Below are 23,594 nucleotides of genomic sequence, written 5' to 3'. Positions count from 1 at the left end.
TACAAGCATCATGACAGTTTTAGTACACCTACACTCAGATTTAGTTCACATTGAAACTGGATTAACTGCTCTGGCTTCTCCCCAAAGAACCCTGGGTGTGTTGTATTGTGAAGATAGTTCTTTGCTAAGAATCTCTGTCCCTTCACTGTTAAAGTAATTTACCCACAAAAGGCTATCAGCTTCCTATTGCACTTATACCTCTTAAGGTTAACTACTCTAAAAGCCACCCAGAAAAATATAAAGGTAAATTCAGCAAAAAAATTAATTTATTTTTCCAACTCACTGTCTTTCTAGGGAAGAAGGTATTTTATCCAGTTCTTTTTAGCCAATATAACCCAAGTCTAATTTATGGACATCATGATTCTATCCCACCCTTAGAACAGCAATTGGTAAGTAAATGACTAAATAATATTTTGAGACTGATATATAGACATATATACAAAGTTATTCTATCCAGAGTTTAATGTTAATCCTCCCCTGCATACCATCTCAAATTCTAAAAAGACCCATGATGCATCAGTTAAGATGCAAAGAATCCTGGGAATATGAGCTGCCAATGTACTGAGAATTTGCTGTTAGAGGCTAAGGATTCCAGTTCCCATGTATTGAGTACATTGTATTCCTGATTTGGCATAGTGAATTAATGATGCATTGCTTTTTAAGCGACAATGACTCAGCCTCCATGGGCTAGAAAAACCGCTGCAGTAAGCTTGCATAAGAGCCCTGCCAGGGAGCTATATACAATCCTCCTAATAAACTTGCCAGGGAGTTTGCACATGGCTTCATGCTGTGGGGTAAATGTTTAGTGAAGCCACTTTGAATCACACTCGCAGCATTGCGGGAAACAGCCCCTCCCCTCTGCTCTCGGGTTTGCTTTTGAAGCAAGTTCACATGGCATGCCTCCATGTTTTCCTTCTAGCCAATGGGGGGGGGGAGAGTACTAAAGAGCTACATCTGCATTTCTAAAGAGAGTATCCTTCTTATCATGCTAATGATACTACACCAGTGCCTCTCCCTATTTCCTCTGGCCTTTTCAGAAAAAGTAGCTTAAAACCAGCATTTAAAAAACCCGGACATACACCAAGATAAGCTAGAATTCACAAGACAAAGACCGATTTGTGTGTGGGGTGGGTCCAAGGATCTCGAAGGGATTCCGGAGTAAGTTTGGCTGGTGTGTGAACGCACACACTCTCTTCTGAAGGAGATTAGGGGTAACAGTCCTGTCTGTAAAACCTCCAGGTTATCAATACCCTACGCAGAGCCTGAATTCAACAGATTGATCATGAGTGGAGCAATTCCCCTGATCTCATGGCTTGCATTATGTGATCTCTGAGTTTCACTCAAAGTTTCATGATCTTAGCTTCTTTCTCTAAGTTCCCCAGAAGGAAGCTGTTTTCCACAGGGTCCATTATCCACATCCTTCTGACCAACACCATATTAATTAAACCAAATTTAATTAATTAAATTCCACCTTTCCGTTCTGCAAGATCCCTGAGGCAAATATAAAACACCATCATAAACAAACACTACATTAACATAAAAATTACAAACTTCTTGTAAAGTTTAACACAACATCAGCAACACACACGCACGCACACACCATCAATAGCATCAGAATAAAAGGGGAGAAAGTTTGGTTATTCTGCAAGACTCATCAGAACAAGATAGGGCCAGTTTAGACAAACTGTGCATAAGCACACATGATAAGAACAGGGTTGTGTCAGGAGCACAACCACTGTGAAGCTGGTGGAGGACATCCCAATGTGCTCTCAACATGTCCCTTCATGTGTGCAGGACACTGTTCATCTGAATCACCTTCTATACACACTCTTATTACTTGTTTAAACACTTATTGGGAGCATGTGTTGAGGGGTTTCAGATGACCTTGCAGCGCGAGTGCTCTTGGCATGACCCCATGCTTATTCAAATGTGCTGGTGGGCATCTCATCAGAACTGGCCCATCGTTTCAAGTCACAGACTGGGTACCACAACTGAGAATATCTTGTCTTGCATATCCACAAGTCACACTTCTGCCAATAGTTGGATGTGGAGCCAGATCTCCATCAAAGATGAAGGTTGGCAGGCCAGATTATGTGGGAAAATATGGTCCTGTAAATATCCTCATCCCAAATCATTTAGGGCTTTAAATGTAATAAGCACCACTTTGAATTAGGCCCAGATATGGACCAGAAGCCAAAACAAAATGTACAGTATATTTATCTACTCTGAAAAGCTGGCCCTGGCTTTTAAATTGGGTTTGTTTGTTTAGGCATGCTTGCAATTCTCTGAGGTCCCAGGTGGGGTACACTACCCATCAAGTTTGGGAACCACTGCCATAAGTCAATGGCAATGGAGTTGAACAACAGTCCCCCAGGACTATGTTCTGGAACCTATGTTCCAGGAAAGACTGGAACTACTGAAAAATGGTGCCTCTTAGCCCAAACACAGCCAGAGAGTCCAAAAACCCAGGTTGATGGTATTGAAAATGACTGAGAAGCCCAGCAAAACCAAGAGTGATGGACTTCCCCTTGTCCAGTTTTAAATTTCCCCAGCATCTTCTTCCAGTCTCCTTCTTCCCCAGCATCTTCTTCCAGTCTCCATATCCTTCCTTCCATTGGGCAGAACAACAGAAAGAGAGACATCTTAGGCATGGCATATTTTTAGAACACTCCCTGTTTTAAAGTAGATAATCATCTTGCACTGAAGAACAGTTAGAAGGAGACTCTTGAGATCCCCACCACCACTTGCCCCAGCTTAAATCACAGTGCTATCCAGCTCCACCAGCACCCCCTACTTTGAGGTAGGATGGGGCCATAGCTCAGTGGTAAAGCATCTGTTTTTCATGCAGAAGGTCCAAGGTTCAATCCCAGGAGCTTTTCCAGACAGCAGGCTTTACTACAGGTTTACTGCAAAGCTTTACTGAGGGTTCAAATCCCATCCCCCACCCCCGCAAAAGACACAAAAAGTAGTTTTTTTTTAACCCCGGACATAAATCGGGCTAAGCTCTAATGCACAGTGAGAAACCCAAATTATGTATGGAGCTCTCTCCAATAGCTCACAGGGACTTCAAGGTAAAGGGCCCTATCCACCACCAGCACAGTACCTCCAGTGACTGTTGCTGGTGTCTATCTTATGTTTCTTTTTCGATTGTGAGCCCTTTGGGGACAGGAATCCATCTTATTTATTTATTATTTCTCTGTGTAAACTGCCGTGAGCCATTTTTGGAAGGGCAGTATAGAAATTGAATTAAATAATAATAATAATAATAATAATAATAATAATAATAATAATAATAATAATAAATATATGGAGGATATGTGAACACACACCTGCCTTTCCATGGGGAAGCAAAGTACAATCGCTGTCTGGGAATGCTCCAGGCATTTCCAGGTAGGGCTGAGAGCAGAAGTGCACCTAGGTAATTTTTGAGCCGGGACCTAAAGGCATTGGGCCCCTCCGGCGCCCTAAAATATACTACAATGCACTATTTTTTACACCAGAACATGCTCAGGGGAAGCTGGAAACGTTTTTGAGGGGGCTAAAGCACTCAGTATAAGGCAGTGTCCTGTGTCTTATGACAAACCCTAACCTTGAGCTTTCTCAGGTTCTGAACCTTTGGAAACCTGGAAATCCTACCCCTGTGTGTTTCCATTGAGTTGCAGTCCACATATTTTCAGGCTGTGTATCACCTTTTTACTTAGTTCTATGGCTAAAGATTTCTAGTCCTACTCTCCTGAAAAACAGTTCTCAGCTTTCAACAGTCCATAGTCTGCATGTGCACTGTGTTAGAACCCAATAATCAAAATTGTAAAGAAATATAGGCCTAACATCACACTAATTAATATGACGCTTACTCTTAGAAATGTTTATGATTTAGGATACATTATCCACACAAAATGTATACAGTTAATTACATTTTCAGCAAAGATATCTTCCTGGGCAAATGGCCAGATCAGTGCCATTAAGACAAGGAACAAAAACCACCTGCACTGCATTTGTAGAGCCAAGAAGAAACGGCTTTCCCAAAACTTTGAAAGAGATTGCTTTGTTTGCACTCTGTTGTTGGCCCTAACAGGGATAATAATCTAATGTGGGGGAAATCAAAGAGGACCCACAAGCCTTCTTTACATTTAATATTAATGCATTTTAAGTGGGAGACTTTTAAATAGGGTCAAAGAAGAGAACAGAATTGGAGGCACTGCTGGTGATCCAAATTAATGCTACTGGTTGCTGTCATGCACAGTCCATAGAACTATTTCCTAACAGCACAATCCAATAGTAGATTCAAAAACAGGCAAAAACAGGGCTGCTATTTCCAAAAGATTTTGAATGACTGATGTGATGGGGAAATGCATGCAAAAAGTGGCCACACCCTATAGCAGTAGTGATGTCTGTTGCTCAGAGTGAACATTCCATCTTTAGTAGAACAATCTTACTCTGGGTGGTATTGCCATTAAAATCAATGAGACTCTCCCATCAGCACCCTGCTAAATTTCAACCATGCCTTAATAATAACTAATAATTGGAACAGCAATTCAGCAAAAAGGTCCTCAAAAAGGGTGAAGATGGGTCGGGGTGAGGGAGGAAAAGGCTTCTTATCCCGCAGGGGCTCACATAGTCTAAAAACAAACCATGATGACACCAGGAGCAAGAACTGAGAAGGATGTTCTGCGGGAATCAAGAGAGTTGTTCTTCCCCTGCTAAGTAGAAGAGAGCCACCATTTTCAAAAGTATCCTGGCCCTGTTAGCAGGGGTCTAATTAATTCCTGTGGTGTACATTTTATAAAGGGTAGATAATTAAAATAAAAGTAAAGTTGATTGTGCTAATGCTCGTATCTACTCATGTTCCCAGCTCCTTCAGGGCACATTAGACAAACGTGTTTAACCACAGACATAATAAAGTAGTAGAGTGGCCATTCTTTTGACTAAAAACTGATTTTCCTTTGTATAGAAACTGGTTATTTTTGAAGCCTTTGTTGTCTCTTGTTAGAGAGGTAACAGTAACACAGTTGCTTATTCCCCTGTTAATAGAGCAAGGGGGGACCTTTTTAAAGCAGTGATTCTCTTTACTGAGCAGGGGGAGAGCAACTGGCCCTATCCAGTCCCAGCACAACATCCCTCCAATGGCTGTTCCTGGTGTCTGTCTTATGTTTATTTTTAGATTGTAAGCCCTTTGGGGGCAGGGATCAATTTTGTTTATTTTTATTTCTCTGTGTAAACCACTTTGGAAACTTTGGTTGAAAAACGACATATAAATATTCGTCTCCATCAGAGGAGACAATGAAGAAATCCAGGACCTTATCATTACAGTGTATAGCGGCATTAAGTCCCATCCACCCTCTTTAAAATAAAAATAAAAAGGGGGGGGTCGGGGAGAGAGAGAGAGAGAGGAGAAGAAAAACAGAATTCTTTCAAATTCGGGTCTTCTGATTTGGGGAAAAATGTGTTTTGCTTTGTTCTGTTAACCGTTAACCGCTAACCGCTACAAATGCTTCCTGTGTTAAAGGTAAAGTGTGCCGTCAAGTCGATGTCGACTCCTGGTGCCCACAGAGCCCTATGATTTTCTTTGGTAGAATACAGGAGGGGTTGACCACTGCCTCCTCGCACGCAGTATGAGATGATGCCTTTCAGTATCTTCTTATATCGTTGCTGCCCGATATAGGTGTTTCCCATAGGCAGTAAGAAATTAGCTCTTTTTATCCATGCATAGATGAATATACTTGTATTTCTTTCAGGTAATAAAAAAAGAGACAGGGTTTTGGAGAGACTTTGGGTTTGGAATGACTTGCCAATACCGCTCTGATTATATCAACATCGGTAAGAAATTGTGCTTGTATTACATTTGTCGGAGGTTGGTTCCCACTGTGCCAGACTACCGGTACCTTTTCTGGTATGCCCAGGGACGTAGCAAGGTTGGAGAGGGCGCTGGGACAAAAAGGGAAGCTGGGTCCCTGCCTTCCCCACCTTCCTGCCTTCATCTTTGGAGAGGCAGGAGTGGGAGAACTATGTCACTCAGCTGGCAGCCCCACAAGGATGTTTGTCCACCCCCACCACTTGTTCAGTTATGGCTACGTCCTTGCTTGCGCCTTTCCCTCCTCTTAGGCTGTCGAAGCCAAATTCAGTTCTGGATTTATATCCAGTGCTTTAGCATACAAAGAGATGTGCATGATGTAATGGTACAGGGAAGACACATAAAAGATCACACACACATTTTGAATTAATTAATCCCTTGATATTCAAGACCTGAGGCAAACTTCTCCTGCCCTCTTGCCTGCTTCCCTAGGTGAGCCCTTTACAACTGAAACCAGACATTGGTGCTTGAATTACAGAGGTCCAGAATGGCCTGATCTCCCTATCTTTTGTGGCAGCCCCCCTCTTTTTGAAGACCATGGGGCCGGGGGTGGGGCAAGAATAGCCCCATCTAACTAGGCAAAGCGGCACCTTTTAAAGTGGTGGCAGCTCTCATATTTAGCAGGGGAGTACAACTGTCATGATTGTGCCACCCAGTACAGCTTCCCTCCCAGTAGCCAGTATTATCATGTCCATATTGCAGGTGGATAGCTGAGGCTGAGCAAATAGTTACTTGTTTAAGGCCACTTATGTAACAGAGGCAAGATACAAGGCAGAAACTTGACTCTCAGCTAAGCCAGTTAGCTACTATGCTACAGTAGTCAGGAAGGCTTTCTTCCTCTTGCCCTCACAAAATGATGCGAGCACAATAACAGCCCACGAGTTGGTGGCACCCCAGACAAAGTCTGTCTTTGGTGCCACCACCCCCTCCGCCCGTGTAGGAAGGTGCCTCCCATTGGGCAGGCAGTCCCCATTTGCACACCTAGTTGCCCACTTGCTCTCCTTGCTGCCGCCACCTGCTACTCCTGCCAGTGCCAGCTGCTTCTGGGCAGCTGGCCTGCCACGGCACATTAGAATGATGACATCGCATGATGGAGCAACATCATTCTAATGTGCTGCAGCAGGCCAGTTGCCCAGAAGCAGATGGCAGGAGCAGTGGATAAGGGAGCAAGGAGAGCAAGCTGGAAGCCGGGTGAGGGACAGAGATGGCAAGTGCCTGCTCAGTCATGTGTTTGCTTGGACCAATGGGAGGCACACCCCACCCTGTGGGTGGCAAAAGGCCATGGGACATTTGCACCTCACCCTGCTTGGCGCCCTAGGTGACCACCTAGTTTGCCTAGTGGACAGGCCGGCCCTGTGTGAGCAAATGTTTTCCTGCTGATGGAACATAGGCATGCTGCACACATGAACTGCTTTAACAGTCAATTCCTTTTTCCTAGGATCTCAGGGAGTTTTAGTTGTGAGCAGGAATCTTTAATTGAGATTTTTTTCATTATCTCACACAATTACAGTTCCTAGCATTCTGTCATGGGAGCCATGGCAGCTAAAGTGGTCTAAAACTGATCTATGTTTCTAGTGCGCATATGCCCTCATGACAGAGAAATCCTTTGACACTTATAGCTGGAGACTGCAATACTAATTCCTCACAGTTGCAACCCTGTAAAGGACAAGTTTGCCATTTCTGTATCTTCTTTCTAATTATCTCCTCTCCTTTCTCTATTTATTGTACTCACACTGACCCTCCTTTTTCTTTTTAGGAGGATTTGATCTTGATATTAAAGGGTGGGGAGGAGAGGATGTTCACCTGTACCGTAAATATCTGCACAGCAACCTTATTGTGGTCAGGACACCTGTCCGGGGCCTTTTCCATCTCTGGCATGAAAAGCATTGCCTAGATGAACTGACCCCAGAGCAGTACAAGATGTGCATTCAGTCCAAAGCCATGAATGAAGCTTCTCATGGCCAGCTAGGGATGCTGGTCTTCAGACGGGAAATTGAGGCTCATCGGCGCAAACAGAAAGCCAGCAATAAGAAGACTTGAAGCCAAAAAGTGTCTTACTCAAAGAACCTGAAAATCAAACTAAGAAGGGTGTTCAAAAAATTAAGTCTTGGAAGGTAAGATGACCTAAGTGATCAACTCCTGCCCTTTGCAGGGCTCTTGATAAGAACTTACTGTTTTCTCTAATCTTCCTGAATATCACACCACATAATTGGTTGATACGGTTAAAGCACAGAAAATCGCAATTTGTTTTAGCCAATTGTTTGATATTTGAAGTATAAACAAGATTGTTTTTCAACTTTGATTGATATATGATGAAATTGTGCAACAGTTTACATTTTCACCCAGATAGCCAGGCACTCATAAAACTACTCTCATTGAATTAAATCAGGGGTTCCTAACCAGTGGTACTCCAGATGTTGCTGGACTACAACTTCCATCACCCCCAGCCACAATTATTTGTAGCTGGGGGGTGATGGGAGTTGTAGTTCAGCAACATCTGGAGTATCACCGATTGGGAACCTGTGATTTAACTCAGTCATGTTCAAATGAGATTACTGATGATAGACCTGATCAAGCATTAGTCATACTGCATTGTAACTTGTGGTCTTGGACAAGATGTACACCCCGATCTGGATAATGCATCCATATTAGCTATCTCTCCTGCTATACTGGGATATTCAGGTATCTTTATACCCTTCAAAGAAGGTAAAAAGCTCCTACATTCCATAAACCATACTGGTTATGTTGCAAAATTCCCTAGGACCAGAATGAAGTCACATGTTAAGTTTAATTCAGATAGACAGAGCATCAGACAATCAAAGTTCACTTTCCATAGAAAATATCAGAAGAAAAGGATCTTTCACAACCAGAAAACTAATTATACTCAGATATGAAATGAAAAGAGCAAACAAACAGAGCCCGATACCACTACTGATTTACATCAATTCACCCACCCTCCCCCAAAAGGAAATAAAAGCCATATATTCTGCACTTGTGCAGACTAAGTAAATGCAATATGGTCATTTGTTCTTGTGTACTGTTAGACATCATTTTTGTTTGTCCTAAAAAATGCACTTTTGCTTGTGTGGCACTTTGTGCATTTTAAAACATAAATACTTGCTGAGAAGCAGCACAGTTTACCTTTTCTGGACTGACCTATCAAATGGATTTGTAAGTGAACTCAAATGTGCCTCCAATGTAGCATTTATCATGAAAGAAATCAGAATGAATTATATACTGTTTACATCCAGGAATGATATTTAGCAGAAAGAGAGTATTCCTCAGATAAGAACCTATTAGTATTGCAAACTAACAAAGCCTTTCCATCCTACTGAACAAGAGACAAAGACCAAATGCAAGGTGAAATTATAGAGAAATTCAAAAACAAATGAAGGATGCCTGTTCAATAGTTCATAGTCCAAATATTCATGTACAAACCAAATAAAGCTTATTTTCCACTGCACAATGGTAGGTGTAGCCTCCCCCATCCAACCCACCCCTATTGCTGAGCCACTATTTCATTCAGGGCTGGTTTGGAAGATATGTCTGCTGAACTGTACTGAACGCATGGGTGTGCACATCTTCCACTATCCCTGATATGCCATCCCATTGCTGCCTAATCATGGTTCATACTGCATTAATTCACAGATTTAGGGGCAGTTTGCATAAACCACCTGCCCATGCAATTAGATGGCAGCAGGACAGTGTGGCAGGGGGTGGGGGAAGGGGAGGTGTACACCCATGCTGCTCTCCCACATGTTTAGGATGCTGGTAGATGTATCATCTGAACCAGCCCTTGGTGGGTAAGGCAGAAACTATTATCATTATTTATTATTTAAACTCTACGTTATGAGGTAAATAGAACATGCCCAACCTTACGCTTTCCTTGTAAGACACAAGGATAGACAACAGGAGCACTAGGGGAGAATTGCTTGTGTGCATATGAGTGCTGCTAAATGTGTGTCAGGGAGAGACAGTAGTGGAGTGTGTGTGTGTGTGTGTGTGTGTGTGTGAGAGAGAGAGAGAGAGAGAAGACCTGTTGCTGTGTGTGTATGAGTGCATATCAGAGGCGGCAAGAGAACTGTTTGTGTCAGAATGTTGTGCTACTAAACGTGTCAGTTTGTGAGAGTAGTACTGCTACATGTGAGGGTGAGAGAGAAATGCTGGTAGATAGGTGTGTGTAGGGGTGTAGCAAGGTTGGAGTGGGCCCAGAGACAAGAATTTAAAATGCCCCCACCCCCCTGAAGCTCAGCTCATGAAGTAAAGAAATCTTAAATGAGGCTGAATAGTGGTAACAAAAAACCTATGTGCCACAATAGATCATCCTAAATTATTTTTTAAACGGTTTTGTAAATTGTGGATGATGCAAGTCATTTAATGGTACTAGAGAAAAAGGCAGGCTGTGGCATGTCTCCTGTGCATGAAACAAAAAATACTCCTACCGACGTGTGAGAAGAAATGGCTGCTGGTGCGTGTAAGTCCTTTTTGTGTGTGAATGGGAGAATTCACATCCATTGTCACCTATCTTGATCCCCTATCTGTAAAATATGTAAAATGTTTATCCGTGCTTTTCTTTGATTAAATACCTCATGTTGTGACTTCAGTTGTAGACTGTGATTTGGCTCACTTCTTTCATTGATTTCAGCATTATTGTTGTTAAAGAGTTTAACAACAGCTGTGGCTTCAGATGATTTGCAGTCTGTGATAACAAGAGACTACACTCTAGAGTAGCTATAAACCTTTCTGTTGTAGCTTAAGGCCTGTCCCCTATTTCCTCAGGGCAATAGTCCTATTCAGACATTATGCTGTATGAGTGGGAGGGGCTGGCGAGTGGCTGGCAAGGGAATGTCTTGTGGTTGCAAGTGGTCTTGTGGCAAGCAAGCATGAATTGTTCCCTTTGCCATATATATGAAGTGCTTTTAACACTTAGAGTCTGATAGACTAAGCAAAACTTGTTGCTTTTGCGCACGGACTTGTTCCTTGCTCAGATATTCTAACTTGCAAAGCCTAGTAGAACAACTCACACAAAAAATGTGGATGACCCATAGAGTGCACCTTGTTTGGGGTCTGGGGGAGTGGTTTTCTACATGGGTGGTGATATATCAGAGGGTTAATTCACAAGGGTGCATCCCTTCCCCCAGCTTCTGCACCTAAGTATACCTTTGCTACTTGACTGCTGGTGATTTTCGCCTGTTTGTTTGTTTGTTTATTTATTTATTTAACCCAGGTTTATTGGCTATTCCTTTTTTATTTTTTTTTGCACATAGTTCGTCTAAAGTTATTTGTTTTCTCTGATCCCTCTGTGTGTTTTAAATGTGAAGGAAGAGGATCTCATCTTTTTAATTTAATGTTTCATTATCACTATTTCATATTACACTAGGTGTAATAGCACCCACTTAAAAATAAGACAAAACTAACAGTTGATCTGGCTGCAATGAGAACAACAAAGTTTATTGGGGGAAATTCACTTGTAAATGTACAAACATCTCTCCCCTCCCCCACCTGTGGTGCTCCTTTCCACATTCCAGTCTCCATTTTGTAAAAGCAGCTCTGCCTCACACATATACAACCCTCTCTCTGTTTTTAATATAAGGAAGGGGGAGGGGATCGAATTTGCAATACCTGCATTGCCTCCCCTCAGTGACTTTGTGCATGCAACAAAGCAGAATATATATCAGAACAGAAGCACTATACTGGCTCTGGTGTGGAAGAACAGTAGTCCTTCTGCTTGCAGTTCAATGCAGAAGTGCACAGAACAAAACAAAACAGTTTGGAAACATTAAAAAGCTTGTTTGTAAGCAGTCCATTCACATTATTGTATAACTGGAAACTCCTCAACTAATGGCGTAATATGAAATAATCAGTTATGTTAATAGACAATGATTTTCACATTAATATTTGCTGACTTGGCTTGTGTTTCCTTACCTTTATGAAGCTGAGCTTTGGAAAATATGTGCACATCAACTCCCAGCCATAAAACGGAGCATCAAATATAGACAGTGCTGAAAATATAGATCTCTTTTCCTGACACATTTAATTATACATAAGGGTAATACTGAAGATTTAAAAACAAAGTACAGTGAAAACTGTTGGAGCTCCAGATCCTGCATATAAAAAGCAAATGGACACAATTTCAGCCAACATGTCTATATTTTGGCAAACAGATGCTTCTCTTCTTTATCCAGCTGGGATGAATTCCTCTCTCATTTCTCCATCATGAGCCTGAATCTGATGAAGAACTATAGAACATCACATTGGGATTCAGGCAGTGGATATGTTCTGTGTTCTTGTAGGGAAGATGTTGTCCCAAGAATATGATAGCTTCAGGTGTTGCAAAGCTTACATTCATTCCCACAGACTCATGGGAGCAGAGAAGGGCCAGCATCTTGCAAGTCCAGCTGTTATGAAGAGAACCTCCATTACTTCTGCATTTGTGGTTTTCACCAACAATACTACCCCTGCATATATTCACAGAGAGTAACACAAATTATACTGTGGAAATGTCCCATGGCACTTCATTTAACAGCAATGCGTGAGGGCAGGATTTAACCCAAGGAAAGATGTCTAAGGAAAGTTTAATGCTATAATTCACAATGTCATTATTATTTTGCCATTGCCTTAGTTTGTTAGCATTTTATTTCCTGTTCATTTGAAGCTTGATGGAGTGTCCACAGCCATGGCTGGTAACCGTCAGCATACAAAAGCACTTTCCTTCTTGATTTTCAAACACACTTGCTTGCATCATAACTTGGCAATTTAAGAAGTGATTGTAATAACTGATAGCTGTTGGTTCTGCTTCTGTCACAAAAAGCATATTTGTCCATTCAAGGAAGTACTTTCACTTGGGAAAGGACGGCCATTTCAGGTTTCACTGAAAAAGATCAAGATAATCGGGCTCTGGGCCCTGTTGGCCACAGGGATAATAGAGAAGCTCCTTCCCTAAAGATGTGATAGGCTCATCCTAAAAAAGAAAAAGACAAAAGACAAAAAAAGTACAGATAAAAACCTATCTTTCTAATTCATGTTCCAGAGATCTAAAGCTCATCAAAATTAGCATTACCCACATGACTGACCACAGCATTTGCAAATAGCGTCAAAACTGGGAGATGAACAGCACTTAAAACAGTTGAACGCACTTCCGCTAGTATTAGTATAGCTTAACATAAAGTCAAATGTCAGATCTTAAGAATAGTCATGGTTCTCCACCCATCATGTTTGGATTGAATTAATGTAGATTCTAGCAAGTCAAATTCTAGATTATTCAGCAGTGTTGCCCTTCCCTTTTTGTTTCAGGAGAACTGTCTGGGGTTTATGATTATTATTGTTATTTAAACAGCCCATGTACATTTATTTGTTCATCCTTCATCCTGTCTCCCACTCTTCAAACCCGCAGATATTCTTAAAAGCTATTGCTCTAAGGCAGGCCTGCTCAACTTTGCCCCCCTGCTAGCTGTTTTTGGACTACAACTCCCATAATCCCCAGCCACAGTGGCCAATAGCCAGGGATTATGGGAGTTGTAGTCCAAAAACAGCTAGCAGGGGGGCAAAGTTGAGCAGCCCTGCTCTAGGGACTTGAGAAGTGGAGAAAGCATTAATTATTGTTATTATTATAACAATTATTATTATAATTATATAATTATTAATTCGAGCTGGAAATGAGCTGTGTTGAGCAAATTTTCCTCTTTTGGCCTCTCCATAGAGGATTTGCATACTGTAGGAATTGAGCAAGCCAGGAAGTTAGTTAAGCAACGTGTCCTGGATATAGAAGTTCAACAAGAAGGTGCATGGCTCAAGCAGGGTTTATACTTAGGGAGTCAAGCTATTAATCTTAAACCAGCTAAATATTTTGATGTGGTGCTTGTCCCTAAATTTAGACGAGCCCTCACTTTAGCACGTTTAAATGTTCTTCCTACAGCAGTATTGGATGGCAGGTTGAAGGGAGTTCCGCTATTTTTACGTCTTTGCCCATGTGGCAAAGGGGTTATAGAATCCACCTCGCACGTTATTCTTTATTGTGATTTTTATAGGGAACCCCGTTTAAGACTTTTATCTCCTATGTTAGACAATTTGCCTGGCTGGTCTGATGAATTTTATTTAAATTATCTTTTAATTAATGAGGACACTGATATTATTTCTGTTATGGCCAAGTTTTGTTATATTATTTGTAAAATACGTACTGGTTTATTGTAAATGTTTGCTGGTCAATGACCGAATAAACTTATAACTAACAATTATTGTTTATACTGTGCCCTCAGTCTGCATGTAACTTGACAAAGTATAAAAAGGTCAGGTCCTTGTCCCACAAAGCTCACAGTCCAAGATATGACACAGGGAAGGCAATGTAGGAAGTGGAGGGAATGGAGGCAGGGTAAACAGGGCAAGAATATGCATTTTGGGGCCAAAGCTCAGGTTATTTTAAATGCTTTGGCTGACATCCTAACGAATGAAGTGCTGCTGCTATGCATGATATGCTGGGGCTGCTTCTGGTTTTGACTAATGCAACACCTGCACGTGCTGGGAGTGGGTGACTTTCAACAACCTCCCCTTCCCCGAGAAGCACTCCGTGCCACCTGAGAGTTGCACAGAGCGCTGCTGCTGGGGGAAAGGGAGGTAGTCAAGAATCAGAATTTATTTATTACAGCCAAAGGCCAGCAAGAAGACACACAACTGACAATAAGTTGTAAATCAAAGCTAAAACGGAACTGATCAAGCTGCTATCACAGATCGCTGTAATCTAGAAGCTAAAAAAACAGAACTTAGCAACATTGTAAGTGATCTGAAACTTTGATCTAATAAAAGCAGTGTTACATAAAAATCATCAGAATGACCTAGATATTCCATTAAGAGAGGACAAATCAAATTATGTCATAAATCAGAATAAAACCTACAGTATAAAAGCACATGCTTTATTAATTTGATTTCTTCTGCACCACAAGGACACAAACGACTTGCAGTGGGGGCGGTTAGAATAACTGCCCTCAAGAAGTGCTGAGGGAAGGGCATTAAATTTGGCCCTTGTGAAAGCCCAACAATATTTAGGATATGTCAGAGTATAGAGGTAGTCAAAATTTGCCTCCGCCATGAAACCCCTACTGTATTAGTCTGGAACTCAGCGGCAGCATCTCATATAGCACTGGAACTTCATTAGCTAGGATGTTGGCCAAGTTTGCTCCTCCTTTAAAAAAAAATAAAATAGCAGCCATGTACTGAGACTGCAGAAGGGGTGGGTAGTTTTAATCAACTGCAGCCTCCCTCCTAAGGAAAACAGCAGCTTTTGAATTTTGTCAAGGCTTTTTATAGGCTGTTGGGGAATTTTGTTGGGGCTGCAACTCGAGGGAGAGGGTTAACCCCCCCCCCCACACACACACCCCATGTCACAAGCACACCCACCCACATGGCTGGCATTTGAAACACAAACAAGAGACACACAAGGAAAAACAAATCATTCAACAATTTGTTTTACTGTTTTAAATGTTGTATTACTTTTATTATTTTACTGTTGTGAGCCACCCTGAGCAGTACTGTACTAGAGGGGCAGGATACAAATATTTTAAATAAATAACAGACAAACAATAATGTGTAGTTTAGCCACAGCTTGGTGACTGAGGGTCAAACTAGACAAGACTTTAATCATTGGTCCTAACAGGTTTGCTTTTTTTCCTCCTGTAAAGAGCATGCATAGAGAACCTGGCCTGAATAGAGACCAAAGCTAGGGATGGGATGTTGTTGACTACAACCCCCAGAATCCCCAGCTGCAGTCATCAACAACATCTGGGAATCCCTGTTAGAGGGAACACTACCCCCCCACCACACACACACCTCCCCTAAACTGTAAGCTGTTTTAAAAAAACATTGACCCTGAGCATAGGAGGAATAAAACATCAAGCCAAAGGTTTTATAGTGGGGGGGGGGCATTGAAGGAAGTCAGGTTTCATTATACAGGTATTCTGGAAGGCAGTTCCAGGCTTGGAAAGCACAAAGGAAGAACATGTGGACCTTGAGATCAGCACATTTCAACCAACATACAATATTGATTTTTGTACAGTCATCCCTCGCCAACCATGGATACTGAGGAACTTCAATAGAGAGAGGGAAAGCGGAGGAACAGTCTTACCCCACAGGAATGTTGATGGAGCTATTGGACAAGTAAGAGCAGACCCAGCTGCAGGCACAATCACAGAGATTTGAAGGAACCAAGGGAGAGTCAAGCAAGAGAGCCGATCGACCGTATAAAAGGCAGTGGAAAAGTCAAAGAGTCCCCTAAGCAGGGAACTGGAAGAGCAGCTTGTAGGCTTTCCAGCAAGGGCAGTTTCAGTGGCATGCAGAGGAAGGAAGCCAGTTTGTAGGTCAAGAGCACTGTTCAAGAGGAAGTTGAACAGGAGGAGGAAGCACGTGCTCCAGGAGTTTGGTGGCAAAGGATAGAAGAGAAATTGGGCAGTAGCTGAAGCAAGAGGAAAAGTCAAGGGATCTACTTTTTAATATAGGGGAGACAATGTCATGCGTAAATGCAGTAGGAAGAAGCCAAGTTAAGGGCGGGGGGAGAGAGGAGATAATGTGGTGGAGGGAAAGGATAATGGCAACGAAGAGCTGGGACAGGATAGGATCAAGTGTTAGGAAGGGTTTGACAAGGACAACAAGGTAGTCATCAAGTGGGATGGTGGGGGGAAGAGAAAGGGGTCTAGAGAGGGGTAGGAGAGCACTAAAAGAAATGGCAAGGTCTTGAGCAGAGAATGAGATAGATGGAGCAGCAGCCTTAATGGAGCATCAGAGGAAAAGGAGAAGCACTGAGGATTCTTAGAGCTGCCGGTGTGGATCAGAGAGGTATAGTAATGTTGTTTGGACAGGTGCAAGATGAGGAGGAGCAGAGAATGAATTTATAATAGATGACATATGCCAACTTTTGTTCTTCTCTGGAGATGTTCAGGTATACAAGAACATGGTATTGAATGAAGAAAGTGAGCCAGAGCTGGGAATGGAAGACGTGAGTAGCTCACTGGGAGACATCAAGCAGGAGTGACAGGAGAGCATTCATAATATCATGGGAAAACTGTCAGGGGTATTCTCCATAGCTAGCTTGTCCCCAGGTAAAACAGACCACACTGCAAATGTGTAGAACTGCTTTTTGAGAGTTTACCCTAGCATAGTAAAAGGTACATATACATATAAAAGTAGTGATGATGCTTTCAAACTGGTCTCATTGCTTTAAAAAGTTACATCGATCTTCTGTCTTATGTTCTGATAGTTCCTCTGAGACACTATCCTTGCAGCAAGTCCTGTTGAAAAAACATTTTGCACCCAAAAAGCTTAAGCACAGTCACAGAATGAACTACAAAGATAAGCATTAAGAGAGATCTACCTTGTGGTAATCAACCAAGTCAGCCAATGTTGAATGCTGCAGCTGGTCCACCCCAAGGAAGCTGTAGGAATCCCCAGAAGCATCTATCAAGAAGTGTTTGCAGCCCTCTGCCGACAAATATGAGAGGACGTAGCCTTTGATCTTTTCACTGACCCGAATCAGAAAACTGCCAGGTGCTGAACCACTTAGAACTTCTTCTGCTTTCTTAGTGGTTAAAATACCTGTCCCAAAATCAAAGGTAAGAGCTAAAGAGGAGAACACTATCTGTTGGGGTGTTGTATGTAAAAACATTCACTTCACTGCAGCTGAGCAAACTAACCCTCAGCCTTTTCAGTAATCTGACTGCCTTGTTATCCATCTAACCTCTTTTCCCACTTAAAAGTACAATCTTGATGCTATGAGCAGTGGCACCTGGCCACTGAAATACATCTTTTCTGATCTCACTAAATACGACTAGTTCCAGCCGCTGCCGTTGAATTCCATGTGACAATGTCTGTCTGTCAATCTGCCTGTATCATTCTTTGCTACACAGAAAAACAATTTATGTTAGCAAAAACACTCAACACATAATAAGAGTTGTACTTATTGTTGCTCTCCTACTTCCAAGAAACACAGGGAAAAAATCATGCTCTCATCCCCACGGTGAAGCTGGAGGAGTTTGATCCTTGACAAGCATTTTCCACCCTTTCAAAACCTGAGCTGATCCTGGCCTAGGAATTTTCAGATCACTATAGAATTAGTAGCATTTATATATAATATTTCAAGTGTTCAAAGCACTTGTCAAACATCAGCTCAGTAACCCTTGAATAATACAGAAAAAGCACTTCTACAATTCAGTTATACAAAGTACTTCCTTTCGGACTTTCCTCAGCACCCCGGATCATCACAAAAATACTAGCTCCTCTGGTTGCCCATCTCTGTCTGAAGGGTGTCCAGATCTTCATCTATTTAGACGACCTCCTGCTCAGATTGCCTCTGCTTCAATCTGCTTACACAGACCTACAGATGGCTTTGCAGACCCTGACTAACCACAGGTTTCTGAAAAACAAGGCAAAGAGTCACCTCCTCCCCACATGCCAAATTCTTCATTTGGAGGTGATAGACACAGTAGTGAACCAACTGTTTCTTCCCCAGGAAGTTATCCAGGAGCTCAGGGATGCAATACTTTCTGTCACGTTGCAATAAACTGTGCCACTTCTCTCACTGGCGTGCCTACTCAGATTGATGGTGGCATCTTTGGACTCTGTTCCATGGGCATGATTCCACCTTCATTCCCTGCAATGGTTCCTCCTTCCTTAGTAGCAGGCCATAGCCAAGAAAACTTCAACGTCTGTTCGAGTTCCTCCCACTGTTCTTCAGCCATTCAGTTGGTGAACCTCACAGGACCATCTCTCCCAAGGCAAACAATTCCTGGATCCTCCAAGAATGATCATCACCATGGATGCCAGCCAACTAGGGCGAGGAGCCCACTGCCTTCACCTTTCAGCCCAAGGGAAGTGAATCCCACAGGAACAAGTCAACAGCATCAACAACTGACACTCTGAAGGCCTGTCCCATCAACTGAAAACCTCTCTTTCCTCAGACACTCCCAGTCTCTCAAGAAATGCTTGAGATTTCTTGAATTACCCACCTAGCGCACAGACTTCTATTAGAGAAGAAAACAAACTGAACCACATTCATTTTTCTTATATATTTTGTGACTTTTTTTATCTGCAGGTGTAGGGCTGAGAAGAACTGGTTTCTGCTCCACTCCATTGAAATATTATCTGAAAGGATGGCTGTGATTCTCTTAAAGTCTGTTTGTGAGCCACAAGCAAGAAACATAATGCCACTTGAGGGGGGCGGGAATTGATTTGTTGGTCAGGAATTCTAGGCTTTGTCCCTAGTTCATCTAGTATTGCAAATGGTGTTTCACCACCATGTTGTGGCAACCATCACTTGCACAGGTGGTGATGATGAAGGCATGGTGAGGTGCTTATATCCAGTGTCCCCTTTAGCTGCTTCCTCCAGGATCAAGTTCATCCTGAGCCTCAGATGTGGTTATTTTTAGAATCAAAACACAGAAGCAAGGACTGAAATTCCCTTCAAGGAAGATTTGCATTAGTTCTTTATCATATGCAGCATTCTACTTTTCATGTGATTAGTTCTATTCCAAACATCTTAGGATAGGGGGTGGGGGGAATCCTACATTCCTGTACCAATGATTACACTGGGACTATTCCCATAACACAGCAGCTAATGAACACTTGGCATGTGATTCACAGAGGTTATTTGTGGTTGTTTGTTTATACAGCATGGCTGGCACATCAGCAAAAAAGACAAGTACCTGCCCCAGGGAGCTTACAGCAATGATAGAGACAACAGAGACAAGGATAAACATGAGAGAGAGGAAGAAACAGGAGGAACAAGCTTCATAAAGTGTGCGTGTGTAATTAGTCAGCTACCTCCAGATGTCACATTCTGTAGTGCCTCTTGTTGGAGATGGAGTTCCAGGGCATCGACATTTTGCACCAACTATCCTAATGACTACTAGGGGAACTGGAAGTAGAGGTAGCTCGTGAGGGTCTCCTTAACCTGTCCCTGCTTGCCTCTTCTCTATTACCCCTCCTTTGACTCATCAGGTACTTCCTGTAGTGCATCAGGCCTCTTCCTTTCCTCCTAGAGAGAGGATGGAAACATCCAACTCTCCTTCTCCCCCTACATATTCAATATGTAGCTGATAGATAGGATAAGTCTTTCCTATCTAAAATGTATTTCACTAATAAACTTATTTAATTTAGAATCTACAGTGATCTCCATGCGTGTTTCTGAAATAGCTGCAACAACTAAACTCTGCACTCTGTAACTGTAGTGGTAGCTTCCTTGGTGCTTTGCTAAATAATCACAAACCCCAACACCTCTCAGCTTGAGTGAATGACTTTTTCAGTGTACTCACCATGGAACCAAGGTGCTATCCTGTCTGTCGATTTCTCAAAGCCAGCCCGGAGATGAAACTGCTCTTCCTTAAACCACTGAATGATGCTCTCCTGAGTAGAACTGGAAAAAGTCCTTTGCACTGCCTTTCTGTCATGGAATAATAATTGATGGATTACAATTTTAAAATCTTGTCTTCGAACTCAGTTTAGTGCTAATGCAAAGAGCAATACCTTAAAACAGGATGGGTAAATTGCATAACACACATCAGATCTTCAGAATAAAATGCATCCATTCACAGAATGCTTATTCCTGGCCCCAGAGGTTCCCCAAGGTTTTAAGTATATATAATAAAAGTTCTCATTCCTTTTTTCATACAACATTAGCTTTTCTTTCTATTACCAATATCAGTTTTCATTGTGTGTTATAAAGGTCTGTAACTTGCAGCAAAAAAACCCACCCTAACTTTCTTCTCTTATATATAATTATTATCATCATCATCCCAATATCACCAAATTCTAAGACATAATACTGGGCCAAACTAGATAAAATGCCTATCATGTGACTGGGGCCTGAAAGGTTACTTCTTTAAATATAAAGAGCGGCCATGCAGAGCCCTGATAAGGAGTGGACTACAGCAGGAAAGGCTGGGGGGGCGCTTTAAGTCTTCATCCTCCTTGGTCCTGATCCAGATCATTCTGGATTCAAAATATGTTTTATATTGGTTTTATTGTAACCTGCTCTGAGACTTTTGGGTATAGGGCGGGTTAGAAATCTAAATGAATGAATGAATGAATTCCCATACCCACAACTGCTGTTTAATTGCGGGTTGGGGGAGTGGAGGAAGAGCATTCCAGATATTCTACAAATGGGATATCTAATTCTGCCAGTAGTCAATGTGCAGAACAGGAAGATTCATAAAGACTGGTCAGACTGTCAATTTTGTTGGTCCAAATATGGTTTGCGCTGCAAGCTCAGGCACCCTATGCCAATGATAGATAGCAGCCATACAAGTAAGATGAAGTCACTTTTGATCTTCTAAGTGCAGTGATACCACTACACTATATTGTTCAGCCTACATTTGGAAGAAGCTAGTACTGACCCTAGGAAGGGTTGAGAAACATACACATCCCCTCAACTGCAGGATTACCCATATAGATATATAGCCCAGGGTGATGGAATGTGCTGTACCCAGAAGCAAGGGAAACAAGCATCCCATGTAATTTAACGGCAGTGGTTTTCTCAGGTTGTCCTAAGCTGCTTCCAGATGCCAACTTTCTCCCCCAGTCTCAGTGCTGTTGCAAGTAACCAGCGCACTGACATGCAGAATGCCTGCAGGCAAGATTTCAGCTGTGCCAATTTTATAGGCTGCTGGTCAGAATATACTAGTATGATCAGCACCAAGGTTGTGGGGGTGAGAGAAGCAAATGTTGAGGAAGCCAAACCTCAGTGATAACTGGTAACACTTCTCTGAAAATATGCAAGTATTGTCTTGCTTGATCAGACTAAGTTCACCATTCTGTTTCCAATAGTGATCAGCCAAAGACCTTTGGAAGCTCATAACCAGGACATTAGGGCAATGATCATCTCTTCTTTGTCACCAGCATCTACAGTCAGAGGTACACTACCAAAGCACGTTGAGGTTTGCTTCAGCTACAATGGCTAATAGCTGCTGATAGACCTATCTTCTAAGAGTTTGTCTAATCCCCTTTTAAAGTCATCTAAACCAGCAGCTATCACTGTCTCTTGTATAAAAACCATGAGATGAAAGAACACAAGATTCCAACATACCTAGGAAGAGCTCAACTGCTTCTCCAAAGTCTGGGATTAAACCAAGGACCTTTAGGACTTTAATCAGCCTCAAGAGTGTACCCCTGGTTGAATATGGGATTTTCTGTCTCCGTTTTAACCTTAAAGGGACATTTGACAAAAAACCCACAATACAGTGACTGCCAACACAGCCAGCAGGGGACTCATATGTACTGTCACACACACCCTGTCCTCACCTCTTATCCAAAGCCTTCAGGCTACTAACCTGTCTGGTTTCCCATTGGCTATTCCAGCAAAGAGGTGCTTAGGCTTTGGTGGCAAGGGTGGAGGGACCAGTTGCCTCTGCTCTCTTGTCTTAGAGGTCTTGGAAACTTCAGCTGCTTTCCCCTTGTGTGCACCTTGCAAAGACAGCCTCTTGTAGTCATCCCGTGCATGTCTGGCAAGGGAGCTTCGCCTCTCATCGGCTGCTTTTGACCGCCGCACTGAAATAGAAGATGAAAGCTACTGACTAGTCTTTGCTTGAAGACCTAGAAGCATCTCTGAAATCTCAGGAGTACCTAGGAAGAGAAAATCCATAGGCATGAAATGGATGCAAGGTTATTACCTCCACACTGAGGCAGGCTGGTGTTGCATCACAACTTTGGTATTGTCTGCTTCCAGGGTCTTGGACAGGAGGGAATACAGTTAGAAGGATATCAGAGATCCAACTGTAGGAGCCAAGGACTAAACACAGGACTTTCTGCATGCAGGGCAAGCGCTCTATTACTGTACTACGCCCCCAACAATGAGCTGGAAGAGTGACGTGTAACAGCATAAACATGCTAGTATGGACATGTCTTAGGGCAGTGGTTTTCAAACTTTCTCCCAAGGGTCCTCAGAAACTCCTCAGGGGCACTTTCAAGATTAAACCCTACAACAATGTCACTACGGATCTGCTAAGTGTGCTTCCATACTTCCTGTGTTGTGACATTGCAGTCCTTGCACTGACAGCAAGGTGCCAATCACATTTCCGATGCCTTCTTTCTGGTTTTACTTTCTGTTATAGTACTACAACATTGCATGTGCATCACAAAAAAGTAGCTGTGTTTTCCTGTTGTAGGAGTTTGAGATTCTGGGGATCGTTTTCAATACAATCCTGCCAAGCCGAAGCGTTTTAACCCTACTGTAGCGTGTAATCTGGAAAGTGCCAAGGATATGTAGCACTCAACAAGCTTCTCTGAAACACAGCATATCCACCACTGTCCATCTTACTACAATATGTAGCCACAGGAAAGTGCTGACTGCTGAGTGTGTGTGTTCTAGGACATATTCATATGCATAGGACTGCAGTGTTATTTCCAGCGTGACCTTCCACAAGAACTTGGGTTTTTAGTTCTCTCACTTGAAAGTCTGGTCAGTCCTGGCTTCACCATGGATGAGTGTTCCCAGTCGACTCAGAAGATGCCCTCAAAGCACAAACCTCACCTCCTCTTCAGCATTATAACTCCCAACTATACCTCTTCCTGGAACTTGGTTCACTTCTCCTTTTTCCATAGGTGCCATTTTCAAGCATTTGCTCATAGGTTTTTGCCTGGTACAGAAGGCTGCTTTTCATTGCAAATGTGGGGTTTTCTTGGTTACATTGTTATATTTTAAATGCACATACATCCCTAAAAAACTTTACTTTTTTCTAATATTGTGCCCCTCTTCCTTTTCCTAAATGGC

The 23,594-nt window shown here is 42.4% G+C and overlaps 2 protein-coding genes across 17 annotated transcripts in view; one reads left to right on the top strand and one right to left on the bottom strand.

Moving 5' to 3' along the window:
• CSGALNACT1 (chondroitin sulfate N-acetylgalactosaminyltransferase 1) overlaps positions 1 to 11,904 on the top strand; it is a 60,078-nt gene extending 48,174 nt beyond the window's left edge. For 8 of the 9 annotated variants that reach the window (XM_053259632.1, XM_053259631.1, XM_053259628.1 and 5 more), the window contains 3 exons: positions 295 to 389; positions 5,736 to 5,817; positions 7,608 to 10,449. In XM_053259632.1, coding sequence (XP_053115607.1) covers positions 295 to 389; positions 5,736 to 5,817; positions 7,608 to 7,891 — 461 coding nt within the window. In that variant the 3' untranslated portion in view covers positions 7,892 to 10,449. Of the gene's footprint in view, positions 1 to 294; positions 390 to 5,735; positions 5,818 to 7,607; positions 10,450 to 11,786 lie in introns of those variants that run through there. The other variant, XR_008309517.1, reaches the window with a different exon arrangement.
• The window catches only part of SH2D4A (SH2 domain containing 4A), a 46,537-nt gene continuing 34,218 nt past the window's right edge, over positions 11,276 to 23,594 (bottom strand). For 6 of the 8 annotated variants that reach the window (XM_053259637.1, XM_053259638.1, XM_053259642.1 and 3 more), the window contains 4 exons: positions 22,156 to 22,372; positions 20,143 to 20,270; positions 17,208 to 17,428; positions 11,276 to 12,812 (listed from right to left, as the gene is read on the bottom strand). In XM_053259637.1, the coding sequence (XP_053115612.1) occupies positions 12,720 to 12,812; positions 17,208 to 17,428; positions 20,143 to 20,270; positions 22,156 to 22,372 (659 nt within the window). In that variant the 3' untranslated portion in view covers positions 11,276 to 12,719. Of the gene's footprint in view, positions 12,813 to 17,207; positions 17,429 to 20,142; positions 20,271 to 21,911; positions 22,031 to 22,155; positions 22,373 to 23,594 lie in introns of those variants that run through there. The other 2 variants (XM_053259640.1, XM_053259639.1) reach the window with 2 other exon arrangements.

This window comes from Hemicordylus capensis, chromosome 6 (genome assembly GCF_027244095.1).
Source record: "Hemicordylus capensis ecotype Gifberg chromosome 6, rHemCap1.1.pri, whole genome shotgun sequence".
Taxonomy (NCBI): domain Eukaryota; kingdom Metazoa; phylum Chordata; class Lepidosauria; order Squamata; family Cordylidae; genus Hemicordylus; species Hemicordylus capensis.
Note: the sequence above shows the minus strand (reverse complement) of the source record. Positions and strands in the feature narration are given on the sequence as shown.